This window comes from Pseudonaja textilis, chromosome 11, assembly GCF_049901715.1.
Source record: "Pseudonaja textilis isolate UNSWEBS1 chromosome 11, rPseTex1.2, whole genome shotgun sequence".
In the NCBI taxonomy this organism is placed as follows: Eukaryota; Metazoa; Chordata; class Lepidosauria; order Squamata; family Elapidae; genus Pseudonaja; species Pseudonaja textilis.
The window spans coordinates 3650658-3670695 of record NC_142000.1 but is presented as its reverse complement, the minus strand read 5'-3'; the positions used below and the strand labels follow the sequence as shown (position 1 = coordinate 3670695).

General features: G+C 46.9%; 1 protein-coding gene across 6 annotated transcripts in view; it reads left to right on the top strand.

The window, feature by feature from the left end:
• The window catches only part of CCDC102A (coiled-coil domain containing 102A), a 52577-nt gene that overhangs the window by 7918 nt on the left and 24621 nt on the right, over window positions 1–20038 (top strand). For all 6 annotated transcript variants that reach the window (XM_087940431.1, XM_087940429.1, XM_087940425.1 and 3 more), the window contains exons 2-4: window positions 12510–13417; window positions 17984–18210; window positions 19842–19950. In XM_087940431.1, the coding sequence (XP_087796557.1) occupies window positions 12815–13417; window positions 17984–18210; window positions 19842–19950 (939 nt within the window). In that variant the 5' untranslated portion in view covers window positions 12510–12814. The remainder of the gene's footprint in view (window positions 1–12509; window positions 13418–17983; window positions 18211–19841; window positions 19951–20038) is intronic.

The window sequence follows — 20038 nt, the reverse complement described above, 5'->3', positions numbered from 1 at the left end:
TGTTTTCCAAAAGACAGTTCAGTCACCAGACTTTTTCCTTGCAGAATGAAAAATGCCACCCAAGGAAATTAATATCTGGTGGCAGTGCATTCCAGCCCAAACCTTTCCACCACATCTCAGGGTGGTCATCACTCTGCCTGGCTCACATAGGCCTGAGGAGGTTCAATCTACTGTGGGGAGCCCACTGTTACCTTCACATAAGGTGTGGACTAGACGAGGGGTGGAATTCTACTGGTTCAGACCGGTTCTATAGAACTGGTTGTTATGATTCTGCACAGTTCGGAGAACCGGCAAATCATGCCCCTGACTGGCCCTTCCCTTCCCTCCCCGCCCAGTCAGTCCTTATCGCACATGCATGTCATCGTGTGCATTCCCAACATCGCTGACTGCATTCTCCCTCGCCAGTTACTCCTTAAGGTATTTTTTCCTCTCGCAACGATCAGCTGTTCTGAGATCCCCCTTGCTGTCTTACTGCTTCGTCCAGGAAGCTTCCCTGAGGCCCAGGAGGCAAAAAAAAATACAGGGGAAGGGTAGTGCAAAAAAAAAAAGGCACACCCACCCAGTCACATAGCCACACCCACCTAGCCACGCCCACAGATCCGGTTGTTAAAAAATTTGAATCCCACCCCTGGACTAGACGGTGTAGGAGATGACCAGGCTGAACCCAAAGGAAGGGTTAAAAGTATCATCAGTAAGAGCCTTGGTGGCGCAGAGTGGTTAGAGTACAGTACTGCAAACTACGTCTGCTGACAGCTTGCAATTTGGCAGTTCAAATCCCACCAGGCTCAAGATTGACTCAGCCTTCCATCCTTCCGAGGTGGGTAAAATGAGGAGCCAGATTGTTGGGGGCAAGAGGCTGACTCTGTAAAGCGCTTAGAGAGGGCTGTAAAAGCACTGTGGAGCGGTATATAAGTCTAAGCGCTATTGCTATCAGTCACACTGCCCACAAGAGATCTAAGTCCAGCTCTTCTTGAATGCCTCTCTTATCTCCTGCCAATTTCCCTTGACCATTAGTAGCTCAGATTCTTGTAGAGCGCTTAAGCTTGCAATAAATCTTTATACTCATTTGAACTGCCTGAATCTCCTGATTTTCCCAGCATTTGACAGACAGTCGCATCAAGCCAGAATGTGATTCAAGAATTATTATTCTGCAGCACAGTCTACAGTTGCTTTTGGTTAGCCTTGGGTTTTAGCAGTTAACTCAAGCTAGACGGTATTAGGTTTTAGCTTGAGTGCGTCGTGCCCAGTTCGATTCCACCCATTGTGTTTCATTTATTTCCTCGCATGTCAGACAAAGGAGAAAGGAAACAGGCGTCTCCAAAAGTGAGGAGGCTTGGAAAACAAATGCCTTCGTGGTCAGAAATATGCTTTGTTCGAGCAGCTGAATTAGTCATTATGCTCCGCAGACTGCCTCTCCTGCTACGGCCATTCCTGCTGGATGGCTCGCTTTCTCTTTTGGTTCCTTGACACAGAGAGAAGAAGGAAGAGGTCTCGGAGATGCTCCTGGGGGGAGGCTTAGTCCCACAATTGCAATACTATTTATGCAGGATCCAATCTGGGTTTGTCTTCCAAGGTTTCTGACTCAGAATGAGAGTTGGAAGGGACCTTGGAGGTCTTTTATTTATTTTTATTTATTGTGTCAAGCATGTATGAGAAAACAAGTATAAGTATGAACATAACATATAAGCATATAAGTATAAAGAGGTATAAATATAATGAGTACGAATAAATGGATAAGCTCTGCACATCAGAACAACTGGACACAAGGACAGTTTTTCCCCGAATGCCATCACTCTGCTAAACAAAGAATTCCCTCAACACTGTTCAACTATTTACAAAGTCTGCACTACTATTACTGTTAATCTTCTCATTACTCCTTATCACCCATCCCCTCCCACTTGTGACTGTATGACGGTAACTTTGTCACTTGTAACCTTACGATTTATGTGGACTGTTTCCTAGTATGATTTGATTGCTTATTTGTACCCTTTGACTATCATTAAATATTGTACTTGATGATTCTTGACTCTTGATGAATGTATCTTTTCTTTTATGTACACGGAGAGCATTTGCACCAAAGACAAATTCCTTGTGTGTCCAGTCACGCTTGGCCAATAAAGAATTCTATCTATCTATCTATCTATCTATCTATCTATCTATCTATCTTCTATCTATAAATGGAAACAGTAGGATAGGGACAGTAGGCCCACTGGTGCGTTTATGCACGCCCCCTTACAGACCTCTTAGGAATAGGGTGACATCCACGGTAGAGGTTAGAGTTTTGGGGGTTTGAGGATGAAACAACAGAGTCAGGTAGTGAGTTCCATGTGTTGACCACTCTGTTGCTGAAGTCGTATTTTCTGCAATCAAGTTTGGAGCGGTTTACTTTGAGTTTGTATCAATTGTTTGCCCATGTGTTATTGCGGTTGAAGCTGAAGTAGTCGTTGACAGGTGGGATGTTGTAGCAGACAATTTTGTGTACTAAGCTTAGATCAGACCATGGGCGGCGTAGTTGTAGGTTGTCCAGGTCCAAAATTTCAAACCTGGTAGCATGAGGTATTTCCACTGCCATAGCTGAACCACTAAGCACAATCTACGAGATATCTTTTAGAACCTTCTCTTGGCCCGACCGATGGCCCAATATGGTCTAATAGGAGGGGTTGGACCTATTAGTCCAATCCACCTGCTCAGGCAGGAAGCCCTAAACTAAAGGTCCCCAAACTTGGCAACTTTAAGACTTGTGGACTTCAACTCCCAGAATTCTCCAGCCAGCTGTGCTGGCTGTGCAAATAGTTGTCCAATCTCTTCTTAAAAACTTCCAGTGTTGGAGCACCACAGTTTCTGTTCCACTGGTTGGTCATGTAGCCAGCATGGCTATATGCCAAAACACACGGAACACTGTTAAACTTCCCACCAAAATGGTACCTATTTATCTACTCACTTTTTGCTTGTTTTCAAACTGCCAGGTGGGCAGCAGCTGAGGCAAGCCATGGGAGCTCACCCTGTTTGCAGGGCATTTGGGTCTCGAACCCGGTCTCTCAGCTTTCCAGCTGCCAATCTCTGTGGTTTCTTTAACCACAGAGCCATTGTGGGGCCCCATTTTTATTTTTATTTTATGTTATGCTTTCCAATCTGTTTATTTTAGGTAATCATAAAGCTTAAAATCTCTTTATTCACTAGAGAGTTCATTCTCTCTGGATCCAAAAGAACCAGTTTCCTGGGCACATGGTCCCTGACCTGATGCTTGTGGGGTCTGTGTGCATGTTAACAAAAAAAAGGGAGAGGGATTTTGGATTGCACAATCGTAGCTGCTATCTTGACTTCGGGGGCAACCTTTGTAGATGCTCCTGAGCATGAGTGTTCCCCTGCTTTTGTGAATCATTCAGCAGAGCCTCCCCAAAAGTCTGAAAAACAAGCAAGCCCCAGTTCTGACTGCTACCAGCTGGGCACTTTCATGTGGGCAGAAAGCTTCGGGAACAGGACAGTCTGCGAGCAATTAACGCTCGTTGCGGTTGTCTCCCATGGCTCTCGTGTTGGGAAAGCGGCATGAGGGGACCATATCCAAAGCGGGAAAGAAGTACATTGCTATCATGCCACCCCTGGTCCTTCTCTTTGTTAGATTTGACATATTCAATCCCTGCAACCATTCTTTACGTGCTTTAGCTTCCTAACCATCTTGGTTGTTCTTCTCTGCACTCTCTCTAGAGCCTCAACATATTTTTTTGGAATCATGGTGACCAAAATTTGGAAGAGTTGAAGTCCACACATCGGTATCTTAAAGTTTCTAAGGTTAAAAAAAAACACCACTTTAGTGGTTTCCCAAAACAGATATATATCTATGAAATGATATAGAGATATATCTCACCAAAAGATTTACAGATAATCAGAGTTGGAAGGTCATCTTGTAGGTCATCTCGTCCAACCCTCTGCCCAAGCAGGAGACCCTACACCATTTCTGACGGATGGCAGTCCAGTCTCTTCTTGAAAGCCTCCAGGGATGAAGCTCCTACAACTTCTGTTCCATGAATTGATTATTCTGTCAGAAAATTCCTCCTTATTTCAAGGTTGAATCTCTCCTTGTTCAGTCTCCATCCATTATTCCTTGTCTGGCCTTCAGTTGCTTTGGAGAATAGCTTGACCCCTTCCTCCTCTCTGGGGCAGCCCCTCAAATATTGGAAGACCACTATCATGTCTCCCCTGGTCCTTCTCTTCCCTAGACTAGCCAGGCCCAGTTCCCGCAACCGTTCGTTGTATGTTTTAGCCTCCAGTCCCCTAATCATCCTGGTTGCTCTTCTCTTCACTCTTTCTAGAGTCTTAACACCTTTTTTTATAATGTGGTGAACAAAACTGGATGCAGTACTCGAGGTGTGGTCTTACTAAGGCTTTATAGAGTGCTATTAGTACTTCCCTTGATCTTGACTGTATCCCTCTGTTAATGCAACTTAGGATTGCATTGGCTTTTTTGGCTGCTGCTGCACACTGCGTGCTCATATTTAGCTTTGTTGTCCACTAAAACTCCGAGATCCCTCTCACAGTTACTGCTATTAAAGCCTGGTTTCACCCAGTCTATAGGTGTTCTTTGGGGGGTGGGATTGTGCCTAAGTGTAGGACTTTACTTCTTGCTCCATTGCAAACATTCTTCTTGGTTGCATCTTTAAGATAGCGTGAATTTTCTGGGCCTTTGGCAGACACTTTTGAGACATTTCCAGGTGCTCAATTCCCTTCCTCAAAACAGCTGCCCGCCTTCCATTCACTCTTCAGTCCCCTGTGCCTTTTCTGTCCACATCCAGTGACTAAGGCCAGGTCCCCTTGGATTTAACAAGTCATCTCTTTCTTAGCAGCCTTTTCTAGAAAAAAAAAAGGATCAAAAGTCAGCAGAGTGAGAAAGAGATCCCTTTTTTAACACACACACACACCCACCCCAGTTCTTGTGGAATGTTATAGAATAGAATGGAATACAATACAATACAGTACAATTCAGCTGGAAGGGTCTTTGAAGGTCTTCTAGTCCAGCCCCCTGCTCAAGTGGGAGACCCTATATGATTTCAGACAAATGGCTGTCTAATCTTTTCTTAAAATCTCCAGTGATGGAGCTCCCATAACTTCTGAAGTCCAGCCGTTCCACTGGTTAATTGTTCTCACTGTCATAAATTTTCTCCTTAGTTCTAGGTTGCTTCTCTCCTTGATCAGTTTCCATCCATGGTTTCTTGTCCTGCCCTCAGATGCTTTGGAGAATAAGCTGACCCCTTCCTCTTCTTTGTGGCAGCCCCTCAACTACTGGAATGCTGCTATCATGTGACCCCTAATTCTTGTTTTCTCCAGACTCAGCCAAATCCAAACCCTGTAGCCTTTCTTCATATGGTTTAGTCTCCAGGCCATGGATGATCTTAGCTGCTCTTCTCTGAACTTTTTCCAAAATCTCAACCTCTTTTTTTGTTTTGGTGCCCAAGCCTTCTTCTTTCCGTCACTTCTGCCTTCTCAAAGGTACCAACCACAGGTAAGACGCTGAGTTTTTCAATCTTTCCAAACACTTTTTGGCATTTCCCACTGTTGTGCGCCTATTATCCAGTTCTTATATTGAGTCAATTAGTTAGCTAGTTGTTAGATTGATGTGACACCCATTTCATCTCAAGGTGACTCTGGATGGCTTACAAACATTAAAAGCCAGTAACCATCAAAGAAATAAAAGATTAAATAACAGTAACAGTTTACAATTGAAAGATGGGGAGGAAGAGAGCATGAAATACACAGAAAGAAAACAGGGGGCTCGTCTCTTAATTGATAGCCACCTCCAGAGTGATGCACCCCCGTTGGGGCACCAGGCCAAGTGCAGGCCCAGGTCTCCGGGCAGGTGGGTGCAGATCTTATGTGGGGGGAGTAGGTGGCTGTGATGTTCCAAAGAGAAGGAGCCAGAGCAGAAAAGATTCTTCTCTTAGACCCCACCAGCTGAAATTCCTTGATCAATGGGATCTGCAGCAAGCCTCTTCTGGGGGCACAGATAGAGTGGGCCAATCCCGTTGGAGTGAGAGGTGGTTCCTTAGCTAGCCTGGCCTCAGGCCATGAAGGGGCTTCAAAGGTGATAACCAACATCTTGAACTGAAACCAAAAGCAGACTGGCAGCCGCTTCTGGAATAGCGAGGTAACAGGGGTCAACCTGAGGCTGCCAAGAACCGCCCCTGCTTCTGAATGCTTTAGAATAACAGAGTGGGAAGGGACCTTGGAGGTCTTCTAGTCCAACTCTCTACTCAAGCAGAAGACCTTACACCATTCTGGACAAATGGCTGCCTAATCTCTTCTTAAAAGTCTCCAGTGTTGGAACACCCACAGTTTCTGGAGGCAAGTGGTTCCACCAATTTAGTTGTTTTCACTATCAGGAAATTTCTCCTTAGTTCTAAGTTGTTTCTCTCCTTGATTAGTTTCCATCCATTTGCTTCTTGTCCTGCCTTCTGGTGCTTTGGAGAATAGCTTGACTCCCTCTTCTTTGGGGCAGCCCCTGAGATATCGAAACACTACTATCGTGTCACCCCTATTCCTTCTCTTCAAGGGCAGCCCCATGTCAAGCAGATTGCAATAGTCTAGACGTGAGATAACCAGGGCTTGAGTGACTTGAGGGCAGGGACTCCAGACCCAGGAAGTTTTAGACCTCTAAGTTCCAAAACCTGATGAAGGAGACCGCAAAAGAGCAACCAAATTCCCCGCGGATCTTACTGGGCTGGTCCATCCTTTTCTTGGCATCTGTCTCACACTCTCTCTCTCTCTTTGACCCTGCAGTTTATTTCTGAAGAATCCGCTTAGTTAAAAATAAGTGTGCAAAAAGCCGGTATGCTGCAAAGCAAAGCGATGTGAATCATCTTGATTCCTAAGACTGTCTCCAGCCCCATCGATATATATTTGGAAGAGGAAAAACACCAGGTGGCCACAGCTCTCTATTCAGGGCACATGGCACGGGGCAGCCCTATCAGCTTCCCTTTGGGAGAGGGAGGTCTTTGGAGCTGGCAGGATTTTTGGGCAATGCAAAATTATGATCGATCCCAGCTACTTCGTGACAGTGAACAGAACAGTCCTCGCTGTGAATAAGCAGTTGCATATAGACCAGCTGCTGGATCCCAGGAAATGAGGCGGCTGCTTTAATGAACTGCAAAGAATGGTACGGTTGTGCCACTTACAAAAGCAGTTTTGGGGATTGGCTTCTGACTGCTTCACACACCCTCCACTGAATCCATCCTTTGTGGCTTTCTGGCCTTTATGGCTGCTTCAGACAGATTCTTGTCTAATGGATTTTCCATGTGAGATCCGGAGCAGGCCTAAATTCCTGTTCATCCCACTTTAAGGATTTTTAATTGCGGCAGAGCCTGTTGCACCTATTCGTTTCACCCTATGCAACTCTGGGCTCAGGCTGGAAGTCAGGAATTTCACTCCAGGTCCAAATTGGGAAGGGGGATGGGTGGCAAATAGTTGAGAAAGGGCCAGGCCACTCCGAACGCCGCCATCCGTAGGAGATGCGGCCAAGTAGGATGTTGAAGATGCGTGATTTGGGGCCTTCTGTTAACCATTTGCCCAAGTACTTTCCTACTTACAAGGCATTTGCCTATAGCAATTCGTTTTCTTAACCATATGGAGAGCAGTTGGATATTTTTTTTTTGGCTCCGGAGAGAGGCAAAGCAAGAGGCAGCCAAAGAATTTGGGGGAAAGTGCCTAGAAAAGTCTCTAGATTTTTTTTTGGCCTCTGTGGGTGGAAATAAACGCAAGGCAGGCGTCCTACGCGAGGCAGCAAAGGGGCCTTGAAGCAGCCAAGCATCTGGAGCCATCGAAGCTGAGAGCGTGAGAAAGAGAGGAGGGCGGGCGGGCGGGCAGAGGCCCAGCCCCTCCCCTGGCTGGGAGCCAGTCCCCCCTCTGGAAGGTTGAGCAGGCAGCCTCTGCACATGTGAGCAGCAAGCAACCCTGGTGAAAAGAGGAACGACTAGGATGTTGTGTAACCTCCAGTTGCAAGTCCCAGGCGACGGGTAAGTTGGCACACCTTCCGAATGCCTGCAGAGGCTAAAGAAGCGTCGACAGTTGGGATCTCGGCTTCTTTCAATCAGAGTAGAGCTGGAAGGGATCTTGGAGGTCCTCTAGTCCAACCCCTTGCTCATGCAGGAGACCCTATGCCATTTCAGACAGGTCTTTTCTTAGAAACCTCCAATGATGGAGTACCCACAACTAGTTCCACTGGTTGGTTGTCCTCCTTGGTAGGAAGTTTCTCCTTAATTGCAGGTTGCTTCTCTCCTTGATTGGTTTCCAACCGTTGTTTCTTGTCCTGCCCTCTGGGGCTTTGTAAAATAAGCTGAGCCCCTCTTATTTGGGGCAGCCCCTCAAATACTGGAATCCTGCTGTCACGTCACCCCAAATTCTTCTTTTCTTCAGACTCATCACTAGCCAGGCCCAATCCCTGCAACCAGTCTTGATATGTTTTCGTTTCCAAGCCCTTCATAATCTTAATTGCTCTTCCCTACACTTTTTTCCAACTCAGTTGGTTACCCCTACTCTTCAGTGTAGTGGAGGGGGCTGCTCCTGGTTTTTTTCCACCATTGCTTTTCTCATTCCTTCTTTTTTCTTTTTTCTGCATGCGTCCACCTTCATCCTTTTCTCAGCCCCCCCACCCCTTTTTCTAGCAATAGTTAAATTCTGTCAGTAAAACCATTTTCAGACATGACTTCGCAACTAACAACATCAAAAGACCATCCTGTTAGGTGTCATATACACCTTATGTTGTTTCCACTCAAAAATCCTAAGGCCCATTGCTCTCTTGGGTTCTTCATCAATTTCATCGTCCTGGCTGGGGATGATGGGGCTTGAAATCTAAGCCCTCTGGAGGGTGTCAACTCAAAGCGCTCGGCGGGAATGCTTTTCCCTCCATTTTGTCCAATTCTTGTGTTTTCCCCTCGCTTTGGAGGAGCTTTGTGGTTCATCGAGACTACCCCACTCAGTGGTCTTCTATTGCAGCGGTCACCAACCAGTGGGCCGCAGCCCACTGGTGGTCCATGAGAAAATTTTGCTGGTCCACAGAGAAATGTCACCCTCAGAGCAACCCCCCCCCAAAGCAATTAATCCAGGCTGCACAGAAACACAAGGCTGCGCCGCCCACATGGCCCGCGGAACCCTCCCCGCCCGCTCACTCCTTATCTGGCAAACTTGCCTACTAAATTGCTATTTTTCCTTTTTCCGACCATTAGCTTTTCTGCTGTGCCGGGAGATTTAGATTGGCTAGGAAGCAGAAAATGGTTGGATTTCTTGCTTCCTAGCTAGTCTTTAGATCTTCAGCTCTGCTTAAAAGCAGAGCCGAACCTTCCTTAGGACTGAAGCAGTGCAGACTCAGGTAGCCGATGGCAGAAACACAGATCTCTAAGTGAAGTTGTGATTCTGTGAGCAACTCAATCTGCCTGCCTGCTTTGCCTGATTTTGGGTAAAAGTTGCCCTCTTTTTTATAACAAAATCAGTATTTATATAAATATTTATAATATTTGCATACAAGCCATGCCCAGCCAGTCACTTGACCACCAAGCCACACCCACAAATTAGACCATGCCCACAGAACCGGTTAGTGGTGCCCAGGATTTAAAAATATGAGTTTGGTGGTCCCTGAGGTCCAAAAAGTTGGCGACCCCTGTTCTATTCCATCTGAGGGTCCTCCTGGACTCAAAGATCCTGCTTGAAAAGCAGCAATGATTAGGACCCCTTTAGCAGAAAACAACCTTGTGCGCTTGTTATGACCATTCTTGCATCAGGAGGACCTTCAGATTAATGCGCTAGACATCTCACGACTTGACCACTGCTACCTATTCTACACAGGACTGCCCTTGAAGACTACTCAGAAGCTACAGCTGGTCCAGAATCTGGCATCCCAGTCAGCAACAGGCCGGCTGCTGCATGCTCACCTTCATGGTCGCCATGAAGCTTCAGGATCCTGATTATCACCTATCACTCTATGGCAGGGGTCTCCAACCTTGGCAACTTTAAGACTTGTGGACTTCAACTCCCAGAATTCCTCAGCCAGCTTTGCTGGGGAAGGCTGAGAGTTGAAATCTATCAGAGATAAAAAAATATCTTATAATCTTTGCTGGCTGAGGTATTCTGGGAGCTGAAGTCCACAAGTCTTAAAGTTGCCAAGTTTGGAGACCTCTGCTCTGTGGTGTAGTGGCGGGCATTATATTCTTATCTCTGGTGGATTTCAACTCCCAGCCTTCTCCAGCAAGGCTGACTGAAGAATCCTGGGAACTGAAGTCCACCCATCTTAAAGTTGCCAAGGTTGAAAAGCAGTGGATTAAACAATATCTGGTGGCAACTTGGAACCTTCTTTGGAAGGGTACCTCCACCGTCACTCCAAGATCTAAATGGCCCTCGCCCTGATAATCTTCCAGAAGGCCTTGGAAACCTGGTTATCTTCCCAGGCTCGGGGTAGAATGTTGGTAAACCCTGTAAAATTTTGGAAGGGAGGGATTGTTTGCTTGTTTTTATGCACATGAATTTCTAGGCTTGTTTTTTTTTTTTTTTTATGGTGCAAAGCTCCCAGAATTGATAGGATTTGGAGTTTTAAAAAAATCTATGTAAATAGACTGTAGCTGTCAGAGAAATTCAATCAGTAGCTCCTGAAGGATTAGTGGGACATGATAATTGCCTTCCAGGGCTTGAGGGGCTGTCACAGAGAAGAGGAGGTTGACTTACTCTCCAAAGCACCTGAAGGCAGGACAAGAAGCAATGGGTGTCAGCTGGTTCAGAGAAAGATCCAACCTGGAAATAAGTTAAGTTAGTTAGTTTACTTTAGTGTCATTGCACCTCGTACAACGAAATCAAACACCATCTTCAGTGTACATCATGACTATTAAAATAAACACAAACACACATCCTTCACATTCTATACATTAAATTAAAAACCCCTGATATTGCATTCTTATTGCACTATGTACAGCAGAATTCAAAAGAGCTCCTGCCCTGAGATAGAAGCTGTTTTTCAGCCTATTCGTCCTTGTTTTTATTGTCCCGTACCGTCTGCCAGATGGTCATAGTTCAAAACAAAAGGGGGTTCCCAGGATGAGATGGATCTTTGAGGATGTTTTGAACTTTCTTAAGGCAGCGGGAGCTATGAAGCTCTTCCAAAGAGGGGAGAGGGCAACCCATGATCCTCTGGGCAATGACGTTCACCCTCTGGAGTGCTGTCCTATCTGCCACTGTGCAAGTGGCAAACCCTACAGAGGTGCAGTAAGTTAAAAAGAAATCAAATAAGGAGAAATTTCCTGATTGTGAGAGCAATTAATCAATGCTTGTCTCCCAGAGTTGTGGGTGCTTTACCACTCGAGGTTTTCAAAAAGAGACTGGGAAACCATTTGACCAGCTGGTGTAAGATCTCCTGCCTTGGGCAGAAGGTTAGACTAGAAGATCTCCAAGAAGTCCTTTGCGGCCTTCTATATTCTTTGAACAAGATTGTAGGCGATGCTCTCCCTATGTGGAATAGGCTTTCCCCCACAAAACGTTCCCATTCTGAAGGTGAAGGAGGCCTTTTCTGGATCTCTTCCAGCCATTGAAAAACATCTACTTGAGTCCCCACCCTGCGGCCCATCAGCTGTTTGTATGGGCAGTGAGGGGCAGGGCGAAGGGGGACGGGCGGGGCCAGCCAGTGGTGCGATTTGCCGGTTCCCCGAACTGCGCAGAATTGTAACAACCGGTTCTATAAAACCGGTCTGTACCGGTAGAATCCCATCCCTGTTTGGGGGTCATGTACCAGGAGTGGGGGGATGCCTGCCTTCTGCAGGTGTGAGAAGGTGTAGAAAATTGTGACCACCTGAAAAGTTTACCTTTTGCGTGGACTCTGCTCCATGACTCGCCACCCGTTTTCTCCCTTGCATTTTTCTCTGTTTATATAAAGCTGGATGCAATTATTGTCTCCCTTGTTTTGTTCTTTTCTTAGATTTCCTTTTAAACAAAAAAACAAAAAAAAATCCTTCCACTTCTGAGAAATCTTCTTCCTACGGTTTCTGGGCGTAGGTCCAAGTTGAGTGGAAAAATGGCATGAGGTCACTGCATATTCAGCGGCTGCTGTTGCTGATGCTACCAGCTCCTTCGTCAGGGTGTGTTGCCAAAACAGACGGAGCTGCTTGCCTTCATTTAAGGAGGAGGAAGAATTGATCAGCTTTCAATTTGTGGGAGAGTCTCTCTCAGCTCCCTCAGGAGTTCTGGGAAGCTGAGTGAATGCAAGACAGATCACTAGAATAGCAAGTCTTAATCAGGGTTGAGGAACTGGTAGCTATCTTGGCATTCCTGGATCACAAGGAATCACAAGGCTCAGCTGGCTGGGCCACAGGAAGGGATGCTGAAAGTGGAGGTTGAACAACATCTGTGGGCCCCCACATTCCTTATCCCCAGTTTCCATTGGCTGCCAGATGTTGGATGCCAAACGCAGTTCTCAAACGATACTTTCTAAAAGTCTCCAAAACCCATCCGGGATAATTGAAGTTTTCTTCCTCTCTTATTTTCAGGTATGCATTCTCCAGCTGCCATGATAACTGTGATCTGTTAAGGTAGGTTGCTGGAAGGAAGTTTGGAACAGGAGGCCATCCTGAGACTTCCAGAGAGCATCTCCTTCCTTGAAGTTGCAACATCTCCTGTCTTCTAACTTCTACTTGAAAGTCCTGCTCCCATCCAGGGCAATTCTGGAAAGAAGGCTACAAGACCTCTGACACCAGAGGGATTCCTTGGAGCGAACCACTGGGGACCTCATGGCAGTGTGGACACCTTCATCACCCGCCTGTTGACAGGAGATGTTTCCACCACCTGTAGCAAAATGAGCCACGGTGCCAACTCTCACCTGGCTGATTCTCCTCGGCTCTCCAAGAGGAGCTTACTCAGCATCCTTGGGAGCCCGCAGCCTGAAAGGATGAGCTTGTCTGACTCCATGTCTCCAACCCCGAAGAGTGGCACTCCTTCCCCCGGCCCACCGCAGCTGCCTCTGTTGAATTCCACCTGCCACGACAGCGACTGGGAGAGCCGTGAAGAGTTGCGTCTGCGAGAGCTTGAAGAAGCCCGGGCCCGAGCTGCCCAGATGGAGAAAACCATGCGCTGGTGGTCTGACTGCACCGCCAACTGGCGGGAGAAGTGGAGCAAAGTCCGCGCAGAGCGTAACAAGGCACGGGAGGAGGTGCGTCAGCTGCGTCAGAAGCTGGAGACCTTGAGCAAGGAACTGACTGGGCTGAAGCGGGAGAAACAGGAGGCCCTCAACGAGAACCAGCAGCTGGGCAAGGAAGTTGCCCGCCTGAAAGGAGAAGACAAGGAAGGAGAGAAGGAAAAAGAGATGGACAACCGCATTGTCTCCGAGAAGGAGAGCGAGGCTTCCCCGGAACAGGAGCCGGTGCGAGACGTAGGCTCTGAGAAGGAGGTGAAAAATAAGGTGAGGGAGGGAAAGGTGAAGCCACAATCTGTTTTTTCTTTTCTTTTTTTGCAACATGGACTCTGTTAACACATGGGTTCTATAGTCTCCCCCTGCAACACTGACCTCAAAGGGGGGTCTTTTTCAGGAGACAACTGGACTGTCTCGTTTTTGCTTTTGAAGATGCTTCGCTTCTCATCCAAGAAGCTTCTGACGGGATGGTGGGGAATGGAAGGATTTATATTCCTTGCAGACAGCTGGTCATTTGCATCCTTTTAGAGGGTCGTTGAGGCCACTTGGAGGTTTATCTGTGTCCTCAGGGTCACCTGAGTGGTGCAAATGGTTCCTGTTGTCTGCAGTTTTTCCTCTGGAAATCCATTCCTTAATCCCACACCATTCCAAGGGTGTCCATCCCAAATTGTACAACTAAAAGTCTGTAGAGATTCTCAGTCCTCCAGGTCATGGTTGTCTCATGAGAATCCCTACAGATTTTTAGTTATACAGTTTGAGATGAACACCCTTTAAATAAACACCCCGTACAGGAATCTCCCCGGATTTGTCAGCTTTCGCCTGGGAATGACCAGGTAAGGCTCTGGGGCATCCAGGTGAGTTCATACCTCTTGTGTTTAGGAAACCAATCAGGGCTGATTCCTTGCTTGAATCCTCCTCCCAATTGGGGGAGAGGCGGCTCTCCAACATCTGATCAGTGACTCTGTTGGCTTCATTGGTATCATTTCGGTTCACTTTGGCTGAGCCATAAGAGGGGTGGGAAGCCCTGGACTGTGGTGGTTTCCTCTCTCACCCGCCCCCAAATCATTTAATTGGTTTATCACAATAAATTAAGTGGGGCACAATGTCAAGTTTTCCACAGCTTGACTTATTATTTATTTAACAAATTTATTGGCATATACCAGAGGTGGGATTCACTCAGTTCTGGAGAATGGATAGCGGAAATTTTGAGTAGTTTGGAGAACCGGCAAATCCCACCTCTGACTGTCCCCGCCAACCCCACCTCTTCTCTGCCTCCCATTGAGTCCCAGCTGATCGGCTGGATCTCCTTTGATTGCCCTGCCCAGGAGAACGGAGCTGGAAAGCAGGCTAGCGGGGTGGGGAGGGAATGGAGATTTTGCAGTAACCTTCACCTGCCATGCCCACCAAGCAATGCCTACCAAGCCACATCACACCCATCAAGCCATGCTCACCAAACCACGCCCACATATACCCAGTGGTGGGATTCAAAATTTTTTACTACCAGTTCTCTGGGTGTGTCTTGGTGGGCGTGGCAGGGGAAGGATACTGCAAAATCTCCATTCCCTCCCCACCCCGCTAGCCTGCTTTCCAGCTCCGTTCTCCTGTGCAGGGCAACCAAAGGAGACCCAGCCGATCAGTTGGGACTCAATGGGAGGCGGAGAATACATGGGGCTGGTGGGGCCAGTCAGAGGCGGGATCGGCCGGTTCTCCGAATTACTCAAAATTTCCACGCCCACCAAGCCACGCCTATTGAACCAGTAGTAAAAAAAATTGAACCCACCATTGGGACTTATGGCCGTTTTTCACACTTACGTTGGGGCATCCCCATGGTCCCATGATCAAAATTCAGATGCTTGGCAACTGGCTCATATTTATGACGGTTGCCATGTCCCAGGGTTACGTGATCACCTTTTGAGACTTCCCGACAAGCCATTTCAAGGGGGAAGCCCAATTCACTTAACAACCGTGTGACCAACTTAACAACTGCAGTGATTCCCATAACAACTGCCGTGTGAGAGGTTGTAAATATGGAGCAAAGCTCATTTAACAACCGTCTCGCTTAGCAGCAGAAAATTTGGGCTCAATTGTGGATGTAAGTCAAGGACTACCTATAGATAAAGGTAAAGGTTCCCCTCGCAGATGCATGCTAGTCGCTTCCGGCTCTAGGGGGTGGTGTTCATCTCTGTTACAAAGCTGAAGAGCCAGCGCTGTCCGAAGACGTCTCCGTGGTCATGTGGCTGGCATGACTCAATGCCTTCCAAGGCGCATGGAACGCTGTTCCCTTCCCACCAAAGGGATCCCTATTTTTCTACTTGCATTTTTTTTTTTACATGCTTTTGAACTGCTAGGTTGGCAGAAGCTGGGACAAGGAACGAGAACTCACTCCATTATGCGGTGCTAGGGATTCGAACCGCCAAACTGCCGACCTTTCTGATCGACAAGCTCAGCGTATTAGCCTCTGAGCCACCGTGTCCCTACCTGTAGATAGGGAGCAGCTAAAACATGCTAATAGCCACAGTCTTACATGAGTAAGGGCAACTCATGGTATCTCCCAGGGCTCAGAATCCAACATGTGAATTGGACGGTGTTCATTCTAATCTGAGATAGGGAAATGCCAAATCTTGTGCACAATTGGTGCATATGCCAGAGTTTAGGCTTGCCCTCCGGTGACTCCGGGCGCCTTTTCATCCCAAACCATTATAATCAATGTTGTGCACCTATGATGCTGTGCCAGAATGTGGCTGGTTTAGTTTTGGCTTGGTGCCATGCCTCAATTTGGCAATTATGGTTTGCAAAGCATGGTTTATCATGTAAAGTTATATGCAAATCCAGCCAAGCGTGGTTTGTTCAGCAGATCGTGACTAAAATACAACGGTTGATAGTGCTGTACTGCAGGATATGAATCAAGCCATTATTCCCGTAGGATGCATTTGATTCCTCTTTTATTTCAGTTATGGAGCAACCCCAGAAAAACATTCCCACACCCCCACCACCCCCCAACATTTACAGCGGCGGGAAGGGCGTCCAACCTTGGCAACTTTAAGACGTGTGGATTTCAGCTCTCAGAATTCCCCAGCCAGTCATAAGCCAAGGACTGCCTGTAGAGTGACCGTTAATAAAATCAGATGGATTCCTACCTTTCAAAGAAAAAAAACCCCTTAATAACCATCCAGTTTTTCTGTTGTGTGAATGCCACCTCTAGTTTTCACTGCCCTTTTGTGCAAACCCACCTCTATCAAACACGCAGCTTTGCTGCTTATTTGTAAAACCAGAATTTTCTCACCTTCTGCAGTTCAGCCACTATTCCTGTTTGATTTGATTTCCTGGGATAAAAGCAGCCAAAGAAAGGATTCTTTTGACTGAGCAAACGTCTTGGGGAGCTCTGAAAACTTCACATTTTCACAAAATTGAAATGGTTTTACGCACTCCTCTCTCTCCCTCCCTCCCTCTCTCTCTCTCTCTCTTTCTCATCTGTGAACCTCAGAATCCTGCCATGGATTTATCCTGCTTCTGGATCTCCTCGGTGCTGGTTTTTGGTTTCTTTGTGGGTTTTTTTTCCCGTTTTCTAAAAAGAAAGAAGGAACTATAGATACTTGAAAGAACAACAGGGCTTATTACAATGCAACAGAGACATTCCGCTGAGATTGTCTCTGGGATGGGCAGCTTGCCAGTAATGAAACATTTTTCTGGCTGGCTGAGAATTGTTGGCTCTCATAAAAGCAGCTGATGAACATCAAAAGAAAACTGCTGGGCCCAAAGGCAGAGGCTGATGTGAACTGATTGCTAAGACGTGTGTGTTTGCATTTACAGAATACGGGGTAATGAAGAACTAATTGTCCCCGAAGTAGTTACAGTTTGAAAAATTCCTCCCAGTTCCCATGCTAAGGGATGATGCAATGGATTTGGCTCCCTGGGGTTCAAGTTAAGTGGGCAGAGAGATGCCATCGCGTTGGAATGGCTGGCTCATTCATCTTCATTTGCTGTTCGATTCACACAAAAGATCCCCCAAGGGCAATCTGGCAGATTATTCTGGATCAATGACCTGATCCTGGTGATCCTCCGTACAATAAAATGGAACATTGGCAATGAACTTGCCAACTCCCGAACGTTCCTGCCCGCAACTCTCGTATGGGTTCTCCTCTGGTTTGCTTTGCTACAGATATCATCACCTGCCACGATGTGTGGATGACAATTGTGGCCTTCATCTGCTCTATATCAACCCAAAGATGGGAGTTTTGAGATTTAATCCAGGCTGAGCTGGCATGATAGGCTGTTAAGTGAGTTGCGCTGGCTGCCCCCTTTGCTTCCAAGTCCAATTCAAACCATTGGTCATCCACCTTTAAAGTTCTTAGGGCAGAGGTCTCCAAATTGCGGAACTAAGACTTGCGGACTTCAACTCCCAGAATTCCCCAGCCAGTCAAATGAGGAATTCTGGGAGTTGAAGTCCACAATTCTTGCTGGCTGGGGAGTTTTGGGAGTTGAAGTTCACACACCTTAAAGTAGCCCAGGTTGGGAAACACCGGGTTAAGGTCTTCTGAACATCAAAAATCATGATGCGTGATGCTTAAGCTTGATGCTTAAATGTTTAAAGACAGATTTAAAACCACCCATCTAAAATTTGCTGTTTTGCTGCTGAATTTGCTTAGCTTTAGCATGATCTTGTAGCGCTCTTTGTATAAATGGCAGGTTGAGTTTCCCAGTTGTACCTTAATGCACCCAAAGGCTGATTTACCTGTTTGGTTGAAGAATGAATGTAGGGTTGGTTCCTTCAGTCTGCTGCCAAACTCCTTAAGGGCCTTTATTTCTCCCCTGACTTTGGCCATTTGTCCTTCTCAGTCCCTGCAGGAGTTTGAGCTGATGGAGAACTTCCTGAAGAACAAGCAGGAAGAAGGTGAGTGCTGGGACCAACGGAGCTCAGTGAGCGTCCGTTCGTCCTTCACTCGCCAAGAGAGGAATCGGCTGCTTTGGGAAGATGTCTCCGCCATTGAGGAGGATGCTACCAAGATCAACGCCCTGAAGCTACGCCTGGATGAGTCTCAGAAAGTGCTCCTCAAAGAAAGGGAGTGAGTGCCACTTTTTGACAGCTCCCCTTCCTCCACCACAGGGTTCCTACAGGAGTTGTGGTGGAATGTAGTCTGGATTCCCAGGAGGGAGGGGCTCCTTCCCAGAGGACAAAGAGCTTGCAGAACTTGGAATGTCTGGTAGGCAGGAAGACGAAACAGGAGGATCCTCCTCAATAGTTCACAGAGTATAACTAAGAGTTACGCAGATAGTTGCTTGTCTGCATGATTGATGTCAGGCACAAGAACCAAGAATAACACATGGCGTTACTTCTGAGTAGTTTCCTTTATTGTTGTTCGCCTACAGACAGAATCTTGCCAGACTTAAAGCAGTTATTTGAATAACTTTAAATATAGATAGTCCGTTCATTTAGTGATTGTTCAAAGTTACAATGTCACTGAAAAAAGTGACGTTTCACCAGTTTTCACAGTTTGGACCATTGCAGCATCCCCATGCTCACATAATCAAAATTCAGACGCCTGGCAACTGGTTCACATTTATGACGATTGCCGGGTCCTGGGGTCACGTGATCCCTTTTTGTAACCTTCTGACAAGCAAACTCAGTGGGGGAGTCAGATTCACTAAACAACTGTGTTACTAACTTCACAGCTGCAGTGATTCATTTAAGAATCATGACCAGAAAGGTAAAAAAAAAAATGGGACAAATCTCACTTAACAATTGACTCCCTTAGCAACAGCAATGTTGGGCTCAATTGTGGTCATAAGTCAAAACTACCCGTATTTGAACAAGTATAAATATACTCTGAGAATAGCAATCGCACTTAGATTTATATACTTCTTCACGGTGCTTTACAGCCCTCTCTATGCTGTTTATATAGTCAGCATCGGTGGTGGTATTCAGCCGGTTCACACCGGTTCAAGCGAACCGGGAGCAAGGATTGGGCATGGATCGCCGAATCGGTAGTAAGTTCTGGCTGGCCACGCCCCCGACTTGGTCACCCAGTCATCGCTGGCTCGCTTGCCCCTCCCATCCAATGCTCGCTCACCCTGCCTGCCTGACGCTGCCCTTAAGGTATTTCTTTTTCTTTCCCTTCCGACAATCAGCTATGCCAGGATTCCTCTTGCTGAGGCCCAGGGGAGACTTATGGGAGCAAAAATGCCCCCCCAGGAGGCTCACCTGAGGCCCAGAAGGCCCCCCAAAATGGGTGGGTGGGTGGCTGCAAAAACAAAAAAATAAAAGCCATGTCCACCCATGTCCATATGGCCACCCACCAAGCCACGCCCACAGAACCAGTAGTAAAACATTTTGAGCCCCCCCCCATTGGTCAGCATATTTCCCCCAACAATCTGGGTCCTCATTTTACCCACCCCAGAAGGATGAAACGCTGAGCCTGATGAGATCCAAACTGCCAAATTGCAGGCAGCCAGCAGTCAGGAGAAGTAGCCTACAGTACTGTAGTCTAACCACTATGCCACCATGGCTCATAATAGCTTGGGAAGGCCCTTTTAATCCTCTTCCTGCCTAACGAACTTTCCAAGCTCCTCTGCCTCTTCCCTCCTGGGAATCCAGACTACATTCCACCACAGGAGCAACGGATGGGGAGCTTCTGAGGAGAGAGCTCTGTTGCCTCCAGGCAGTTTCTCAGCCTTGCTGTTGTCTTGCCTCTCTCAGGGACAAGCTGTCCCTAAGCAAGAACATTGAGAAGCTGGAAGGTGAGCTGAGCCAGTGGAAGATCAAGTATGAGGAGCTGAACAAGAATAAGCAGGAGGTGCTGAAGCAGGTGAGCTTCCCTTCACCTTTTGAACCAAATGCCATTGGACAAAGCCAGGTGTTCTTGCATTGGCCCATGCTGCAAAGTTGGGGGGCCA